The 16,680-nt window shown below is 47.5% G+C and overlaps 6 protein-coding genes and 1 non-coding gene across 11 annotated transcripts; 3 read left to right on the plus strand and 4 right to left on the minus strand.

The window, feature by feature from the left end:
• Positions 1–1,051: 1,051 nt before the first annotated feature.
• On the minus strand, positions 1,052–1,489 carry FVEG_00607 (hypothetical protein; the record flags this gene model as incomplete). The annotated part of the gene is made up of 3 exons (XM_018887177.1): positions 1,052–1,293; positions 1,382–1,407; positions 1,458–1,489. The coding sequence occupies 3 exons, from the start codon at positions 1,487–1,489 to the stop codon at positions 1,052–1,054; spliced, it is 300 nt and encodes a 99-aa protein (XP_018742890.1).
• A 971-nt stretch (positions 1,490–2,460) lies between these two features.
• On the plus strand, positions 2,461–4,691 carry FVEG_00606 (peptidyl-prolyl cis-trans isomerase-like 3). The gene is made up of 2 exons (XM_018887176.1): positions 2,461–2,629; positions 2,681–4,691. The coding sequence occupies exons 1-2, from the start codon at positions 2,552–2,554 to the stop codon at positions 3,104–3,106; spliced, it is 504 nt and encodes a 167-aa protein (XP_018742888.1). The 5' UTR covers positions 2,461–2,551; the 3' UTR covers positions 3,107–4,691.
• On the minus strand, positions 3,405–4,313 carry FVEG_00605 (hypothetical protein; the record flags this gene model as incomplete). Its single annotated transcript, XM_018887175.1, has 1 exon — positions 3,405–4,313. One exon carries the CDS (start codon positions 4,311–4,313, stop codon positions 3,405–3,407), a length of 909 nt encoding a protein of 302 aa, XP_018742889.1.
• A 185-nt stretch (positions 4,692–4,876) lies between the features above and the next one.
• Positions 4,877–4,976, minus strand: FVEG_14699. The gene has a single exon. It is a non-coding gene; the product is annotated as a tRNA-Leu (tRNA).
• Positions 4,977–5,450: 474 nt separating this feature from the next.
• On the plus strand, positions 5,451–7,477 carry FVEG_00604 (peptidyl-prolyl isomerase CWC27). Its single transcript, XM_018887174.1, has one exon. The coding sequence runs from the start codon at positions 5,531–5,533 to the stop codon at positions 7,181–7,183; it is 1,653 nt and encodes a 550-aa protein (XP_018742887.1). The 5' UTR covers positions 5,451–5,530; the 3' UTR covers positions 7,184–7,477.
• A 233-nt stretch (positions 7,478–7,710) lies between these two features.
• Positions 7,711–11,553, plus strand: FVEG_00603 (hypothetical protein). Its single transcript, XM_018887173.1, has 2 exons — positions 7,711–9,042; positions 9,094–11,553. Exons 1-2 carry the CDS (start codon positions 8,543–8,545, stop codon positions 10,886–10,888), a joined length of 2,295 nt encoding a protein of 764 aa, XP_018742886.1. The 5' UTR covers positions 7,711–8,542; the 3' UTR covers positions 10,889–11,553.
• Positions 11,554–12,386: 833 nt separating this feature from the next.
• FVEG_00602 (hypothetical protein) lies at positions 12,387–16,680 on the minus strand. Of its 5 annotated transcripts, XM_018887170.1 has the most exons (4): positions 15,820–16,680; positions 15,591–15,760; positions 14,878–15,405; positions 12,387–14,829 (listed from the first exon to the last, which is right to left on the minus strand). In XM_018887170.1, exons 3-4 carry the CDS (start codon positions 15,061–15,063, stop codon positions 13,831–13,833), a joined length of 1,185 nt encoding a protein of 394 aa, XP_018742883.1. In that variant the 5' UTR covers positions 15,064–15,405; positions 15,591–15,760; positions 15,820–16,680; the 3' UTR covers positions 12,387–13,830. The 5 variants fall into 5 exon arrangements, with proteins under 5 accessions (XP_018742883.1, XP_018742885.1, XP_018742881.1 ...); XM_018887172.1 differs by having other exon boundaries at positions 12,387–15,405; XM_018887168.1 differs by having other exon boundaries at positions 14,878–15,760.

Below are 16,680 nucleotides of genomic sequence, written 5' to 3' on the forward strand. Positions count from 1 at the left end.
TCTAGTTTCAGCATTCTCCTAAGATATACCTGCTCCGTGGTTAAGGACTTTATCTCTAAACCTTTTAAAATATATATATATATATATATATATATATATTCTTAAGAATGGCGCTGCAATGCTTCAGAATTATAAAGCCTCGAGACATTGAACAAACAGGCACATACCGATCACAACTCGTCCTAAGTTAGTTAGATACATTACCTTGCCTATAAACTATATAACTGGGAGATAAAGAAATTAATGTACAAAGGGGCAATCAGTCTTCTCAATAGTTTATGCTGTGAAACGAGGCTAAATAGACCTAAATCGGGGAGATAATAATGAAGGAAGAGAGTGAATCACAATCTCTGGAGTTTTAATAGGAAATCTCTAGTAATATTTATCCTTCCCTTATGATTTCTAAGTTACCTATTTTCTGTATATTCTAATGCAACAATTGGCGATTCTCGATTGCATTTAAAGGACAGAAGGATGGCAGGATGGCTTGTTTTCCCCTTCTTAACACAACTTGACTTCCATGATATTATCAGGAGAGTTAAGCTTAATAAGAGGAAATTGAGTTTTAAACTGCTAAAGAACAACTATCTTGTGAATGCGATGACATGCTGAAGTGATATCCGCAATCAGTTTGCGATACGCCCGCTCAAGCTCAGATTCGGTTACATCTTCAGACTCGACGGGATCTGGAACCGGCCCGTTCAAATACTCAAAGACAGAAGCTCGATGAAAGGGTTTGTATGGCATGCTGAGACAGAGCTCTTCAATTGATGTTTGGTTAAGAAGATCACAGACTATGCTCAACGAGCCTGACTAAGTAGATGTGAGCTTCTTCAACACATAGGACAGCTTGTCTTTCGAAACGACAAGCTTGTGAAGTAGTAAACTCACAAAGACTGCAGTCGTCCAGCAAGGATCCCAAATATCTGAACGTCCTTGGATACTGAGGCATTTGAGAGCTCTGAAATGGGTTTTAACTTCCAGAATGATCTCCTTATCTAACAATGGACCGTCCAAATTGGGGGAAATATTGAGCTTCTTCAAAGAGTATTTAGTTTTGAGAAGAAGAGCAAAGGCGTACCAGCTCATTATACATCCGTGTACCGTAGTGCCCATCGATATTCACGGCTTCGAGGATCTCGGGAACGCAGCGGCTGAGAACAGCGCATAATATCTCTGGCGAAGTGGAGATTTTGAGGGAGTTGAGCTTATCCCATTTCCGAGTCCGCATTAAAAGTTCGCAAAGATTCTTTTCTTGCTCCTGGGGCCAGCCTCCGAGAGACAAATCCAACTCTTGAAGTTCAGTCACTTGCGAGATGTTACTCACAAGTAACGGTCAAAAGTTTCTCGTACAGCGGTAGCTGGGTCCCGACGCGCCCACGCTTCTGCAGGATTATCGATATCTTTCTGTGGTAATATTAGGATTTCCCATATGATTAAGATATATTGCAACTCACCTAATAAGGCTGAATTTCTTAATGGGCTTCATTGCTGGGAAGTACGTGAACAGGTGGGAGAGAAGTCTAGGGAAACCTTCAAACCAAAGCTGTCCCAAGTTCCTCGGGGTAAAGGAGTCTTGGTAACTTTTTGACACGAGAACCAGGTTTTTCACGTCATACCCATCCAGGAAGGACGCAACAATGTCTCGACACTCCTGAGATAATCTCTCCATAACCGACAGCGAAGCGTAGGTATTGAGACAACATACGCAAGAAAATAAGAGTGGTTGGACATGAGCAGACGACGTTTAAAACTCTCCGATAGTCAGAGGTATTGAAGAGAAGAATGATGATTCTCCAGTCTGCAACCAAAGTACAGTGATCTTGTTAAGATGAATCAAGGAGGAAAATGCATAAGCGAAAGAGTCGCATCGCTCTAGATACCTTAATTTTAAAAGGATGTTGGCTTCACTACCTTAGGTACCTAAGGTACCTACCTGCCTTACCTAGGTAGGTAGGCGTGACAGAGCTTCAAAGAAGCAGTTGAGGGAGTGTGTCGATAGCAGCTATCGATAATACCTTAGTATTCATGAGAGCTAAGACCTGAGAGCTGCCGTGCAAGGTATGTGTCTTAAATAAAGTCGCAGGGATTAAAAATTCATTTCCCATATCTTCACGAATCAAAGACATTTTGATGATAGAACGAATCGCCATGCACAGCTTCCATAATAGATAGAAGGGAAAGGCGGCTGGCTTGGCTCAGGCAAATATACAAGGCACACTCGGCACATTCAACACCTCGTTAACGCGCATCAGTCCATTTCGTCTATAGAATACTCACAGGTATAGCCCTAATTCTTTAAGACTCAGAACCATGAGTCCAAAGGTAGAAATAGCATTTACTACATTAAGAAATACCCTACTATTGTAAGTTGTAAGTTCCCAGTTGTGGATTGTATTAGTCATCAAGTATAAATTATCAACCTCTTCGCCCAATTATCTTCTCAATGCTACATTATCAACACTTACCACACAACATTGTGTATTCTTGTTCCAAACTAAAAATAAGATTTCTTTCATTGCTAAAAACTATCCTATTGAAGACAACGACTATGTCAGTCACGCTGCACACTTCACATGGCGACATAAAGGTTGAAATATACTGCGAAAGTGTTCCCAAAACTGCAGAGGTTTGTATAATACAGTATATGTTTAACCCAGTCTTTGCTCACACCTACCAGAATTTTCTTGCCCTTTGTGGCTCGGGCTACTACGATAAATCTCCATTCCACCGCCTCATCCCCAAGTTCATGGCACAGACTGGGGCACCCGCAACACCAAATCCCCCCGAAAACCCCAAAGGCGGACGCAGCATATGGGGAGGCGCATTTGAAGACGAGATCCGGCCAGCGCTACGACACAGCGCTCGAGGCATGCTGTCGATGGCCAATAAGGGACCTGGGACGAACGGATCGCAATTCTTCATCACGTTTGACAAGACGCCGCATCTGGACGGACTCAACACTGTGTTTGGACGCGTCATCGGAGACGAGGGTAAGGCGACATTGGCCAAGATGGAAGCTATCGAGGTGGACCGAAAGAACAGACCCAAGGAGCCAGTTCGTATCGAAAATGTAACGATCCACGCTAACCCGATCGCTGGCTGAGATAACGACAACGTCCTTCGTACTTGTCACACCATGGCATTACAACATACCCCCTCAAACGAAGCACTGTACTACCGCTACGGTACACCACTGAAGGAAGACGAAAATTGCAAACGATTTATCACAACAAAGTTCATTTTGAAGACTATTCTTTACGATATTCTTAATCTACGCGCGCCAACCAAAACCCCTTGAAATCTACCGGAAAATCAAACTACCCCTTCGGAGAGATAAGAAAGCTTCTACTCTCAAAGTAAGGTGTCAAGAACAACTAGTCTCAAGGCTTATTGAGTTATTCTCAACTTACCGAAACCGCTTCATTGTTCAAGATAAGGCTCCTAAGTTTCTTGCCTCTCAGAGCTTCTTTAGCTGGGATCCGTAGACGCTCATAATCATCTTCAAAGCGTCCCCATTCCAACACTGCGGCTTTTTTCTTACTTTCGATGCGGTAAGGGACCTCCTCGTCCTTCTGGGTGACATAGATCATGTCGTTCCACCCGGTCATCTCCATCTGCCAAATGAGCTTCAGGAGTTCCGCGTGGCTGCAAGCATCAATGTTTCGTGTAGAGCAGGTAACCAGGAAAGGGCCCCTGAATTTCCGAGCAAGGAGAAAAGCTCGTTGGCTGGGGTGGTAGGCAGGAAGTTCACTGGGTTCACCGCTCTGCCCTACGGTGATTATGTCATGCAGAAATTTCCACCCTTTCGAACCATCATCAACAGTATCTGGCTGTCGTTCGCGTTGAGCCTCGACGAATGATAGAAACAAGAGGGTAAATTCGCCTTCATAGTCCCGGTCAGGATCTGGAGTCAACGTACCTTGGAGAATCCTTTCGGTCTTGGCCCGTTCGGCATCAACTGTGCCACTGTATTTCGGGTCTCCAAGAAGATCCAATTTTTCCCTTGTAAAAATTGAGGAGTCATATGGTGATTCACTGTCCATGGATCCTGGCTCGCGCTCTGGAGTGGGAACATCCTCTTGGCTGCAAGTAACGAAGGAACTGTTGGTGATGGCCCGTTGACTCATGGATGCGTGGGTGTCTTGACGCCTTCGGTCTGCTCTAGTATCAAGCGTCTTTGGCTTGAACGCATCTCGCCATTTTCTCACATCCTTGATATCGATGTGGAATATGCGGTGCCGTGCGTCACTATTGTCATTGAAGCAAACCTTGAAGCCAGGGGCAGAGGCCCGGTTGAATTTAGGAAACATGCCCACAAAGAACCGATAGTTCACGGATCCGTCAGGAGTTCTTGAAGGACACGAGATCGCTATGTTACGTTGCGTCTCTTGGGAACTTCTTTATCGTCTGGACCAGCCTGACGACATGAACTGGATTGAAACTGAGACCTTACCGGGAAGTTTGAAGTCGCGTGTAATGAGGGAAGAATAACGCGAAGCTCAGGACACTTTATATTATGTGCGGTGACTTCTGCTAGAAAAGGATAATTCTTGGGCCATATGAACAATTGCGAATAATGAGTGTTAATCTGAACGCAAGCCCAATGTGCTTATGTGGACAATGGGTGACAACAGGATCATAGTTGAACCTACAATGAACAAAGCTATAATACTGCGTGTTATTTATGACTATATCAGAAATATCGTGACTGTGTTTGTTTGGAATGTTCCAAACAGAATTTCTATTGGCATAAGAAAGAAAAAGACAATACCAAGTTCTACGGGACTACAGACAAGTAGAGTCAAGTATGACCGGGACAAGAGCAAAAATTGATAAGCGATAATTCCTACACGATAGGGCAAAAACAACATTTTGATGAGACTGGGACTCGAACCCAGGAGGATTGCTCCACCAGGAAATTGGTGTCAAGGTTAACCTTAACCTGGCGCCATAACCAACTCGGCCATCTCACCGTAAGGTCAAGAGGACCCGCTTGTTAAATAAACCATTTCTGACCATTACATAGGTACTTAGTGTTCCAATTTGTACCCAGTCTGATCAAGAGCATTATTGAAATAATTGCTTGACTTCCTACAGGAATACCATTTAAATTATATTGGAGTTGTGACCCCTGTGTATTGGTAGCCGTATCCGCTGTTTTTGCAACATATTGACGACAGAGCATGTGCGTAGAAAGCCACCAGATTCTGGACGTAATATATTATTATTGATATCCAAGTCTTGATATGGGAAACCTGAACTTGTACCAATTTTAAAGTGATTTTGTTGCATTTACTAAAAAAAAAAACTGGTTCGCATCTCTCATAGCTATGATGATCCTTCTTTTACTTCCATCTACAAAAGATTTGGTATGTGTTATCGATAAGACTCCGGTGTGGATCTTTCATGCAGGCCAAACCAAGCTTCTTCTTCTTAGCTCTTTCAGTCTTCATCACACGCGACTTGAATTCTACAACCTCAACAAGTGAATACCCAATCTCCGTTCACCACAACTCAAGGCGTTGCAATGTCGGCGATCTATAATCTTGAACCGCAGCCCACTGCCTCAGTTGTTATTCACACCACCCGGGGCGAACTCTCCGTCGAGTTATTCGCGAAGCAAACGCCGTTGACATGTCGCAACTTCTTACAACTAGCGCTCGACGGCTATTACGATAACACAATATTCCATCGATTGGTTCCAGGTTTCATATTGCAAGGTGGGGATCCTACAGGCACCGGCAATGGAGGAGAGTCCATTTACGATGGAGGCGCATTCAGCGGCGACCTAGATCCATGGCCCATGGACCAGCGCCAGGGGAAGAATGCAGGACCAACAGGAATCAATTTCAAGGACGAATTCCACTCTCGACTCAAATTCAACCGGCGTGGTCTGCTAGGTTCTGCGAACGAATCGCGTCCAGATACCAATGGTAGCCAGTTCTTCTTCACGCTCGACAAGGCCGAGGAGCTCAATGGGAAAAACACCCTGTTTGGCCGAATTGCTGGCGACACGATCTACAATTTGGCTAAAATGGGCGAGGGAGAAGTAGACGAAGCAACGGAACGACCGACCTACCCAGTGAAGATCGAACGAATAGAGATACTGGTCAACCCCTTCGATGACATGAAGAAACGATCTCGAGTGGCTGCCCAAGCGCCAACTAATAAAACAACAGCAGCAACAAGCAAGGATAAGAAGAAGAAACGGAAAGGCGGGAAACAACTGCTCAGTTTCGGCGACGAGGAAGGTGATGACGATATGCCAGTGCTTAAGAAAAAGAAATTTGATACGAGAATTGTCATGGAAGATGAGGGGGAAGACGAAATCCCCATGAAACAAGCAAAGCCGAAAGCCAAGAAGCAAAGAGTAACGGAGAAGCTCCCATCAGTCGCAGATGAGGTCAATGAGAAAGGGCCGAGGAGGCCCACGCTTGATCAGCCATCCAATGAAACGCGGCGGAGTCCTGGCTCGCTTACGATCGGGGAGGTGAAGGACCAATCACCTGAACCGGAGGCTCCCAAAAAGACCGCTCTAGAGCGAGCCAACGAGGAGATGGCCGCTCTGAAAGCATCGATGCGACGGACCATTCATGCGGAGGAGCCTGTGAAGGAGAGGAAGAAGTCTGCACTCGAAGCCATGATCCCTGAAACATCAATCAGGGGCCGGAAACGAAGGCCCGGAGCTGCCAACACCTCAGCAAGTGAGGACGCAAAAACACTCCGCATGCTGAAGGCCTTCCAATCGAGATTGGAGAAGGCGCCCCCGGAAAAGGACAACGAACATACAATAACCGGGGCTATGCGTGAAGAGGGAAGTACCCATGCTCCAGACGATGAAGCTGAGTTATGTGATTTACACTTCATCGCAAATTGTCAAAGCTGTACATCCTGGGATAAGCAGGAAAGGGATGAGAGTGATGATGAAGGATGGATGTCTCACTCCCTCAGCTTCGCAGCAGACAAACTAGGCAAGGATCTTAGTAACCGTAAGAAGGCAGAAGAAGAACTTGTTGTCATTGATCCGCGCGAGAAGGCTCGGACTCTCAAGGATGAGAAAAGAGCTGCGCGCGATGCACGGCAGGGAAACTCCGGAAGAGCATGGGACCAGGCACGAGATGCAGCAAGAAATGCTAAGATGGCTCAGGCAGCATCGCTTGCAGGTCGAGGAGCAAAGTAACCGAGAAGATCAGGTAGATAGGCCAAGTGTGGTTCAAAGCTGTTGGTGACAAGTGAAGTTTGAGACCATAATAGGAATAGTCTGTCTATGATACCCAGCATAAAAGCATCAGGCCAGGTCTAATAGTGCCCCTCCTAGTCTGAGCTGACATGGGATAGGATGACGCCAATGCTTGTTCGCTGAAGAAAAGTGGTATTACGAGTCGCATCTGCCGTCCCCACAATACATGTCATGACCGATCTCGATCCTCAAGGACACATAGTAATGATGAAGTTTTGACTGTTTTTCCTACAGTCGATGACCGAATTAATACAAGTGATTGAAGTGAGACATTCTGTCTCTAGAGTTGATAGAGCTTACAGAACTGATTGGAAAAAGCTGTTAGAGCTTGACCAAGAGGCTACAAAGTCGTGGCTTTCTTCAACGTTAGAGATCGAGATACGTCGTCTTATCATCACGTGAAGACCTGGGCCCATGTCCCTGACGGAAATCTGATTGGCCCAAAAATATTTGACATTCAATCCGCCCGCTCCAAATGCTCCGGAAGCCCCATTCGCAGCGCGACCATCAACTCCAGCATCATCACCGTCACGCAAACTGCACCATCGTTCAATCGCAACATCGGTACTTGCTCGCTTCAGCTTCCGGCCTGTGCATCGCCTACTACTTACCGTTTCAGGATGGGTACGCCGCTCACCATTTCTTATCTTGCTTGATCTATATAGAGCAAGGCCCACCGACCAAGACTACAGGCTGCCGTCCAGCCTTTTTCTTCAGACTACATAACTTGGGCAGACGCGCTGCGCAACTCACACTGCTTTAAGGCATCACTACGCGAGCTCCGTACACGAAGATAGAGCAACCGAGTGGCTGTCCTTAGACCTCAGCCCCGCGCCCGCGCATCTTCTCCATAATCATATCTTCAAGGCTGTGCCTCTTCACCATCAATAATCACATTTAACTGACTTTTGCGACAACTTTTCGCATTTACCTTCCAAAGCTATCTCGCGATTCCCATCTACTCCCTCGAGACGGTCCCACACTTTCCCTTATCACAACCCGGACACAGCCGAGCAAAGGATAAGTTGTTGACCGCTTACCACGGACTACGTTGGGCACACGCAGCAATTACAGAAGTCTTAATAAGTGTCACAATTACGCTCTGGGCCACCTCCCTCCCAAGGCACGCATTACGTGAAATCGATTCCGATCAAGGCGACGAGGCGAACTGGTTCCAAGGCGACCAACATCAGCAGTCACAAACCCATACCCGACTAGATTAGGCATCGATTGCGCCAATCCACGTAAATTTAATCTCGCCGCTTCTGAGGAAGCACCGATTGAGCCAGAACCATTTTCATGTCAGCACCCAACCCAAGGAAACGGCCAGCACCAGGAGCGTCCCCAATGATGCCCATACCGCAGCCAATGCAGCCACAGTACAACACGGGGAACCCGGCTGGCGATCAGGTAATGCGTTGGAATGGAATAGGCGACCCTTCGAGCTTCATGAACGGTGCTGATGGTATCATGGATGGGAATGCTCATGTTGGGAACTCATTTGGTCTGGTGCCGGCACAGCCACAATATGCTCAGCCTGTGTCGACGCCATCGAACACGCTTGCTCGACGGCAAATGAATCGCGCGCTTGTCCCGACCAATACCCGGCCCTATGATGGAGCAGTTGAACCATGGGGAAACTTTGTTGGCGATGACAATGCTTTGCTTCAACAAGCCCCCTCCGAAAACTTGAATGAGCAAGACAACGTTGAGATATTGGAGGAGATGGCCCAGAAGGCCAAGAGAGAGGCGCAAGCGAAGCGGAAGCAGATCCCCCCTTTCGTGCAAAAGCTGAGCAGGTAAGTTTCTCCATCACCATGGGTCAAAGAGGCAAACTAACCATGTCAAAGTTTCCTTGAAGAGCGCAAGAACGAAGATTTGATTCGATGGTCAGAAAAGGGAGATTCGTTCATTGTGCTTGATGAGGATGAGTTTGCAAAGACTCTGATTCCAGAACTGTTCAAACACAACAACTATGCATCATTTGTTCGACAGCTCAATATGTATGGCTTCCACAAACGCGTGGGTCTGTCGGACAACTCGATGCGAGCCAGCGAGCGCAAGAACAAGAGTCCTAGCGAGTACTCAAACCCATATTTCCGACGCGGTCATCCAAATCTGCTGTGGCTCATCAACAAACCCAAGAGTGGAAGCAAAGCAAAGAAGGGGGCCAAGGGTGCTGAGATCGATAACGACAGTGAGGATGAGGGTGCCACCGAGGAGATCCTCGCCTCTGGGCTAGGAACCTCTGCAGCCCAGGCTCCTCGATCACTACCAGCTGGTGATTCTCAACCCATCCCAAAGAAAGAGATGACCCTCGTTCGAGAAGAATTGAGCAAAGTCCGAGAACAACAGAAATTAATTCTCGGGGCCATCAATCGATTACAAAGAAACAACAACGATCTTTATCAACAGGCGGTCATGTTTCAGAATCAGCATGACCGCCATCAAAATTCTATCAACGCCATTCTTAACTTTCTTGCCAATGTCTTTCGAAAAACACTGGAGGATCAGGGCAACTCGCAGAATGTAAACGATATTATTTCGAGCATGCTCACGAACCAGAACCAGCAGTCCGCTCAACATGGCAGTGTGGTCGACCTAGGAGACTTCATTCAACAGATGGATCCTTCATCATACGGCACACCTCATAAGAAGGCTCGCGGCCTGCTACCCCCTATTCCCAACCAGAGCCGCGCCCAGTCAGTTAGGTCGTCTACCCCGAACAGGTCAACACCTGTCAATTCAACCTACCAAACTGTCAATCATCACAACCCTGAAATGGGCCATGTCACAGAACTCCAAGAGAATTCACCTAGCGACACAAATTCCCCCAATCTCCGTCAAGAACTGGAGGCAAACCCTCATGAGCAGATGTTGAAGATGATTAACGAACACAACGCAACCAACAATCATGGCATGGATCTGCCAGAGGCTGCCGAGCTTGTGGCCAACGCCCCCAACACGTTGAGCAATGCCCAACGAAGTAAACTGGTTAATTTCATGGCTGGCCAGTCCTCCTCTGCTCCATCTGCCAGGTCAACTCCCGCCCCAACCCCAGTCTCTGCCACACCAGTACCTGCTACTGCTCAAATACCTACATCAAATGCCCACATGGCCATGCCGACTATGCCTACCTCAACCTCAGTCTCACCCCCACCCAATGAGTCCAACCCAGCTCCTTCGCTTTCCCCTATCATGGGACCTCCCATGGCACCGCCGTCCTTGAACGAGATCAACACCAACCAGTTGGACCTAGATCAACTCCAACGTCTTCAAAGTGAGCAAGATGCAAAGATTAGCGAACTTGGTAGCATACTCGGACCACTGAGTCCTTCCGGGCATGTACCTGGTCTAGGGGACAATGAGGCGTACTTCGATCCTCAGTCGGCAGATTTTGATCAGTTTTTTGACAGCAACGCTTTATTTGGAGATGGGCAGTACAACACTGATGGCACCGATTTCAACTTCAGCCTTGATACAGACCCAAGCCACCCGAATTCGGCACTACATACGGGACATCCCATTCCCCATGTGAGCCACCACAATACTCCAAGTCCTGCGGGTACAGAAGAAATTACCCGCAATGACCTGCGGCTAGACAGCACGCCGGATCGAGGAATTAAGCGACAACGCGTGGGTTAGCACTCTTCTGAGGAGTTTATCAAGCTTCACACGAGACCAGGAATTGTCTTCTAGCCGGGGAAATGGCCGGGTTAATTTGGTCCCTGTTTGTGCTCATTCCCTAGCACATACCTTGGGTATTTACCCTGCAGTGTTGACTAACAGCCACTCTGAGGAAAGAGCAGCCGCAAAAGGTTCAATAGAGCCGAGACAAAAACAGGGTTGCTCTGAGACATCATTGTTTGCTGTTATCTCAGGAGTGAAAAGGGCATATTTATATAATCCATGGACGAACATGGAAGTATTGAGTTGCTTATTAGGTTGGATTGATACGGGGGAGGCAGTTGGCGCGCTTTTATGACGTGATGTTTAGTCGATTGAGCACGGTTAATAGTCCCTTTTTAATCTACCGCTTCTCGATATATGTCGCTGTGAATCTCATTGCTAAGTGAACTTGTCCTAAGCTTTGATTATTGGCCTTTAATGAATGTGTTAGGTTGCCCTGTTTCCCTATCATCCGTGGCCGGCATTCGAGAGGAAAGGAATGGGTGATATTTCTAACAATAAGTTCAGCCCAAGTCTTGTTGTCCAGGCATATGATGATACTACCGCAAGAACCATAAGCTCATGATGGTTGATGAACCTTGTATCCATATGTCGTATGTTGTATGCATAAGCGAATCCAGCGAATTAGAAGCTATAACAACTTTGTGTAACTAAAGCCTCGACAGCCACAAGCTAGGTATGCATGTGGCTCACAACTGTGGCGAGCTTTGTCTATATACACCCCTGCCCTATACAGTCTCAAGAATGAAGATATGAAAAGACGGTGTAAGGCGCGCGGGTGTTGTTTGTTTTTGCGACATATCGCGTCAGTCGTGATCTTTTAATCTCCGTCTCGTCACGGGCTCTCAATGCGCCAGTCACCTCCATCGAGGGTGGAGACGCAATTTGCCATATCGCTCTCGGCCGAGTCAACTGTTGCTACCCTACATGAGGATGCGGGCTCCTGTTCGCCGCGTTCATGCAACGACGAATAGACTTATACGTGTCTCCTTTTTAGGGGTTTCTGCTTGTATCTGTGCTCTATGTGTCTATTGTTTTACTGTATATTCTTTGAGTTTTCGCGATAAATATTCGTAATATGTGTTGTGGAGAAGGGCTCTCCCTAATATTCATTGCACGTACACCATCTATATAGCACTTACAGCGGGATCTAAGTACGAGTCATTTTGTCTCGGCGTGGCACTGAACAATGCCCTACAGCATATCATCTCCTAACCAAAAGTCCATATCAATCAACATACGGAGTAGGCAGCACGGCAATAGTCAACATGTCGTAAACCCCTCCATTACTCGTAGCTCATAAGACATCCATAGAACTACCGCTGCGAGACCCGTAATCCAGGATGTTGGTCCTGGAATGCTTGCTGTTGAGCAGGAACTCTGCGATGCAATACCCGACACCACACCTTAACACAACTCAGGAATGGAAACTATTCAGTCCGACACAGAATGACACAACGAGATATGATTCAATAGACTTTCTACCAAAATTAAAGAATCAGCCCTGCATGAGAGCGCGTAGCCAATAAGAGTCAGCATATCTTCAACTCCCAACCTGCAGCGTCCAGGGGTAGCATGAACCTGGCCAATACCAGCCGCCATTAACTCTAAACCTTAGGAAACATCCCTTAAGGTAACACCACTATCCGTACTCCGTACTATGCTAATAATATGCCCTACTTCAGTAGTTCCATGCATATGCGTCTCCTAGTCAGGGGCTCCCCATGGTGCCTGCGCTGGTTGCCAGATATTGCTCCAAGTTAGCTGGTGTCCTTCTGGTATCTGTTAAAGATGCGAAATTAAAGTCTCTCCACACTGGGAAATTTCCTGACGTCAAGCCCCAAGCTTCCGCTCCATCCATCGACGATCTAAATCCTTCAGCTAGAATTCAAAGACAGATTCAAAGACAGATTCAGAGACAGACAAAAGACGCGGCTGAACCACAAACACCAGTATGACGGCTTGGCTTCAGCCTTGAGATGACCAAAGTGAATCCATCGATCGCCGGGTTGAACAATCACCGAAGACCATCGGAATGAGAAATGAATACGATTCGGAACAGTTCAAGTTAAAGAATTTTTACTTCTTTTTTTGTGCCTGTTTTACGTACATCTATACACAGGACGGGGGCCTGAAGAAAGGAACTAGCCTGACTTCGTAGATCCAACTAAAGGCACTATTAATGCCAAAATCCTCCCCTGGGACAACGTTGTGTTGTTGTGCATGCCAATGGCTTCCCAACTATGTATCGCCCGCCACCCAATCCACCTTTGAAAGAATTATGCAGACGTAGTACTGCTGTCGTGAAGAGTAGGCCGCCTCATCGTACCAGACCGAAGTCAGACACCATCGTCCCTGTTTTAATAAAGCTAGTCGGTCCATAACCGCTTATGTCCCAAAATCCGGGGGTATCCTTTTTATCCACCGCGAGGGACCTGTGTTGGTGCATTTTCGGTCTTCTTTTTTACTTCTTCCGTCTCGAGGTTGGCCAGGCCCTTCATGTGTAATCTATGTCGCCAACCAGTTTTACCCGAACGGTGACCTGTCGTTGGTCCTCTTGGGTATGCGGATAGAGACCAAGTCGTATGGAGCCTGAAAAAAAATTGATGCATAAAGTTGCTAAAGAAAAATTGAAAAGAAAAGGGTATGATCCGCGTGTTCCTTTTTTTGGTGCCGCTAGACTTGATATTGAGGAGAAAAAGTTTGAATCGCAAGGAAATAGAAAGCAGTCGCTAAATGCCAAAACATATGTGGAAAGATCATTCTGTTGTGCGACCATGCAATGATTTCGAACAAGTAATAGAATGTCGGAAAGATAGTGTAGAAGCCACGATGATGTACATGGGTGAACGTCCAAGGTCGAATCGTCGATTCAATATCTTGTCATGAAGAGAGCATTATTGGTTCATGCCATGCTGGTTAACGTATCCGACGTATTGGTGTTGTTGACCATATACTCCCGCATGGTGTGGAGGTGTTGGTGTGACCGGGCATCGAGGAGGTAAGCCGTAAGACTCCTTTGCCATGTTGTGGTTGCCCATTAACGAGTTACCGTCAGGGGTGATCGGGGGTGTTAGGTATCCATCGAACCCCATCGCGCTGTGTCCTTTTTGAGGAGTGCTGTAGATGTTGCTCGTGTGCTTGTTGATGGGTTCGGCTAGGGGAGTAGCTGGGTTAGCAGCTCGGCGGGCGATCGCAGCCTGCTCAGCCATGAAGTCGGCCAGCTTCTGCGACACCCGAGAAAAACCTGTTGTCGAGTATTTGCGCGCAAGTGTAGGTGAGGGTTGATGAAGGTGATGCGACAATGTGATCAAGGTAACGTTCTCTGTCTGGTCCCAGCCTCCATCGTTAACTTCGGAGCGGCCAAGGATGGCTCGTGCGAGAGCGAGAGATGAGCGAGCCATAACGGAAGGCTTGGTGGAAACGAAATCGCGATGGTACAAGGCAATCTCACACAGATAGGCGGCCATGTGCGCAACCTCCTGGTCGTCACCCTCCTCTGCTACCATTAGTTGCGAGAAGAAGTCGACGGTAGGGTGGCCAATGATCCAATCAAGTGTGTTGAGGACATGCATCTCCATTTGTGTGAACATGCCGGCGTCATAGAGTCCGCAGCACATGTTGTTAAGTTCGTGAATTTGGGGAACGCGGTCCTTCTTGTCACCATACTTGGCAGCGATGAGCAGTGCAGCGCATCCAACCAGCTGGTAGTGTTGCTTGTACACAACTCGCTTAGAGCAGTATCGATCGAGGAGGTTAACAGTGAGGAAGAGAGTCTCGGGAAGGAGGCCGAAGGCGGCATGGGCCTCGATGAGGAAGTCGATCAAGTAAGGTCGCATGAACCACTGGATCTCGCGCTGCATATCGATGAGGGAAGCATCTGGTAGAGTCTCATCCTAAACATTGTTAGCAGATGAGACGTGGACAGCAATGTGACAACAAACCTCCATTTGTCGCATATGCTGCATGATATCCTCGAGGTACTCATCGCCTGCTAATCGTGATAGCTCAACGCCAATGATGTCCTGCCGTTGACGGGCCATCATTCGCGCTGCTTCTTGGGCTGTGATTCTGTGGTGAGGTTCTTCCGACTCCACGAAGTAAGAGTCGTCATGTTGAGGGTACGCCATATTGGGTGGTAGGTGATTGGGGTTTCTCAGGTAGGCGATTGGGGTTTCTCAGGTAGGCGGTGACTGGGCAGAATAGTGCCTGTGGCTTGTTGTCAAAGGAGCGACTGTTTGTTCGCCAGGAATCTTGTGGTCGGAAATTCGCAAAAGAGAGTGACTTTGGCTGCAAAAGGGAGTGATGCGAAGCCGATTAATTAGGATATTAAGATATTAAAGAACGTGGGCGAAAATGATGAAAAGAGTGACCGTGGCTGGTAACGAGACCAGGAGCATGTAGATAGTGGAGTTAAAAAAGAAAAGGGATTGGAAAGGGGGCCGTTTAAAGACGAGATCGACTCAAGGGCTCTAATGCGGTATGTGCGTCAGTATCAAGTTTAATACTAGCGGAATCTCGATTTTTGCCAAGCTCGTGACTCGCTGGAGGCATTACATTACACGGCGAAATGCACCTATGCAACTATCCCTTGGTCGATAGACAATACGACAAGCTGGCACGAGTATGGCATCGAGGGGAGAGGGGCAAGTCTTACAGCCACACGTCGGGGAGATGGGCAAAGCTCGCTGAGAATGAGACAGTCCCTGAATCGAATCAAGCAGGAATAACGAGCTAACGTCTCCCACTGGGCAAATTTCAAGGAGAAAAAGCGTGGTGGTTGTGGTGAGGAGAGCGGTATGCGGGAGTTGAACGCTCGGCATGCAGCTATACGGAAATTAGATATGACATGTCCCCAGCACCGTGCAGCAACGGCGATGACATACCTTTCCCACGCTCGTGAACGCTTCTGATGGTTCGATTATCGAGTCAGAACAACGATGTAACCGAACAAGTCGCGATTAATTAAATCACTACTGTGTGTGGATGGTTCGGAATTCTCTAGGGTGCTGTGAGACTGAGAGTTGAATAACTCGCAATCGTCACTTTGACCTAGTTTTTCCCTGTAATCCAAGGGATACCCAGAATTGATTGGCGACTAGTCTTCAGTTCGACGACTAGTTTCGGGAAGGGTTGAGGAGTGGTCGCTATCGAGTTGAACTGAATTGAACCAAGGGAGCGGGCTCGTCGATGGAAGGCTTCGTCGGCGGCGGCGGGAGCGTTGGCGTTGGCGAGGGAGTGGATTCAGGTTGGAGACTGGAATTCCTGGTGGATGAACCGAGGAATTTTACAGAGTCGAAGGAGAAGCTGGAGGGGGAAGAATTACAGAGGGCGAAGCGGAAGTAGAAAAGCGAAATACCAGTAAAGGTCTCTTTGATTCACTTTTCACACTCCGGCCTGTTTCTGGTCCTAGTCTCACAGCCTTTGGTGGTTCCTGGCCTTTAATAGGGCGGGATGGGGGGCTTCTTGAGGGAGAGATGTTGAGCGAAAGCCCTGGGGGAGTCAAGTCAAGTTGAGAATTCTCCTCGTCTCAAGCGTCTTCAGGCCTGCTGTGTTCGTGTCAGGAGAGGAAGACGGAATGAGAGAATGAGGGAATCAACAAAACGAGAGGAGGAAGGGAGGAGGGAGGATGAAGAGGTAGGAGGAGGATAGAGAAGAAGGAAAAGGACTGGGTGACAGGTACGCGAGTAGAGTAGGTAGTTTTAACCAACTGTAATGCAGCGAGAGGAGAAGAGATCCATGGTTTG

This window comes from Fusarium verticillioides, chromosome 1 (assembly GCF_000149555.1).
Source record: "Fusarium verticillioides 7600 chromosome 1, whole genome shotgun sequence".
Classification (NCBI taxonomy): domain Eukaryota; kingdom Fungi; phylum Ascomycota; class Sordariomycetes; order Hypocreales; family Nectriaceae; genus Fusarium; species Fusarium verticillioides.

Coding starts and splice junctions, on each gene's coding strand:
- FVEG_00606 (XM_018887176.1), top strand. CDS start 2,552: ATGTCAGTCACGCTGCACACTTCACATGGCGACATAAAGGTTGAAATA. Junction 2,630..2,680: donor GTGTTCCCAAAACTGCAGAG/GTTTGTATAATA, acceptor CACACCTACCAG/AATTTTCTTGCCCTTTGTGG.
- FVEG_00604 (XM_018887174.1), top strand. CDS start 5,531: ATGTCGGCGATCTATAATCTTGAACCGCAGCCCACTGCCTCAGTTGTT.
- FVEG_00603 (XM_018887173.1), top strand. CDS start 8,543: ATGTCAGCACCCAACCCAAGGAAACGGCCAGCACCAGGAGCGTCCCCA. Junction 9,043..9,093: donor TTCGTGCAAAAGCTGAGCAG/GTAAGTTTCTCC, acceptor ACCATGTCAAAG/TTTCCTTGAAGAGCGCAAGA.
- FVEG_00602 (XM_018887170.1), bottom strand. CDS start 15,063: ATGGCGTACCCTCAACATGACGACTCTTACTTCGTGGAGTCGGAAGAA. Junction 14,830..14,877: donor AGCATATGCGACAAATGGAG/GTTTGTTGTCAC, acceptor AACAATGTTTAG/GATGAGACTCTACCAGATGC.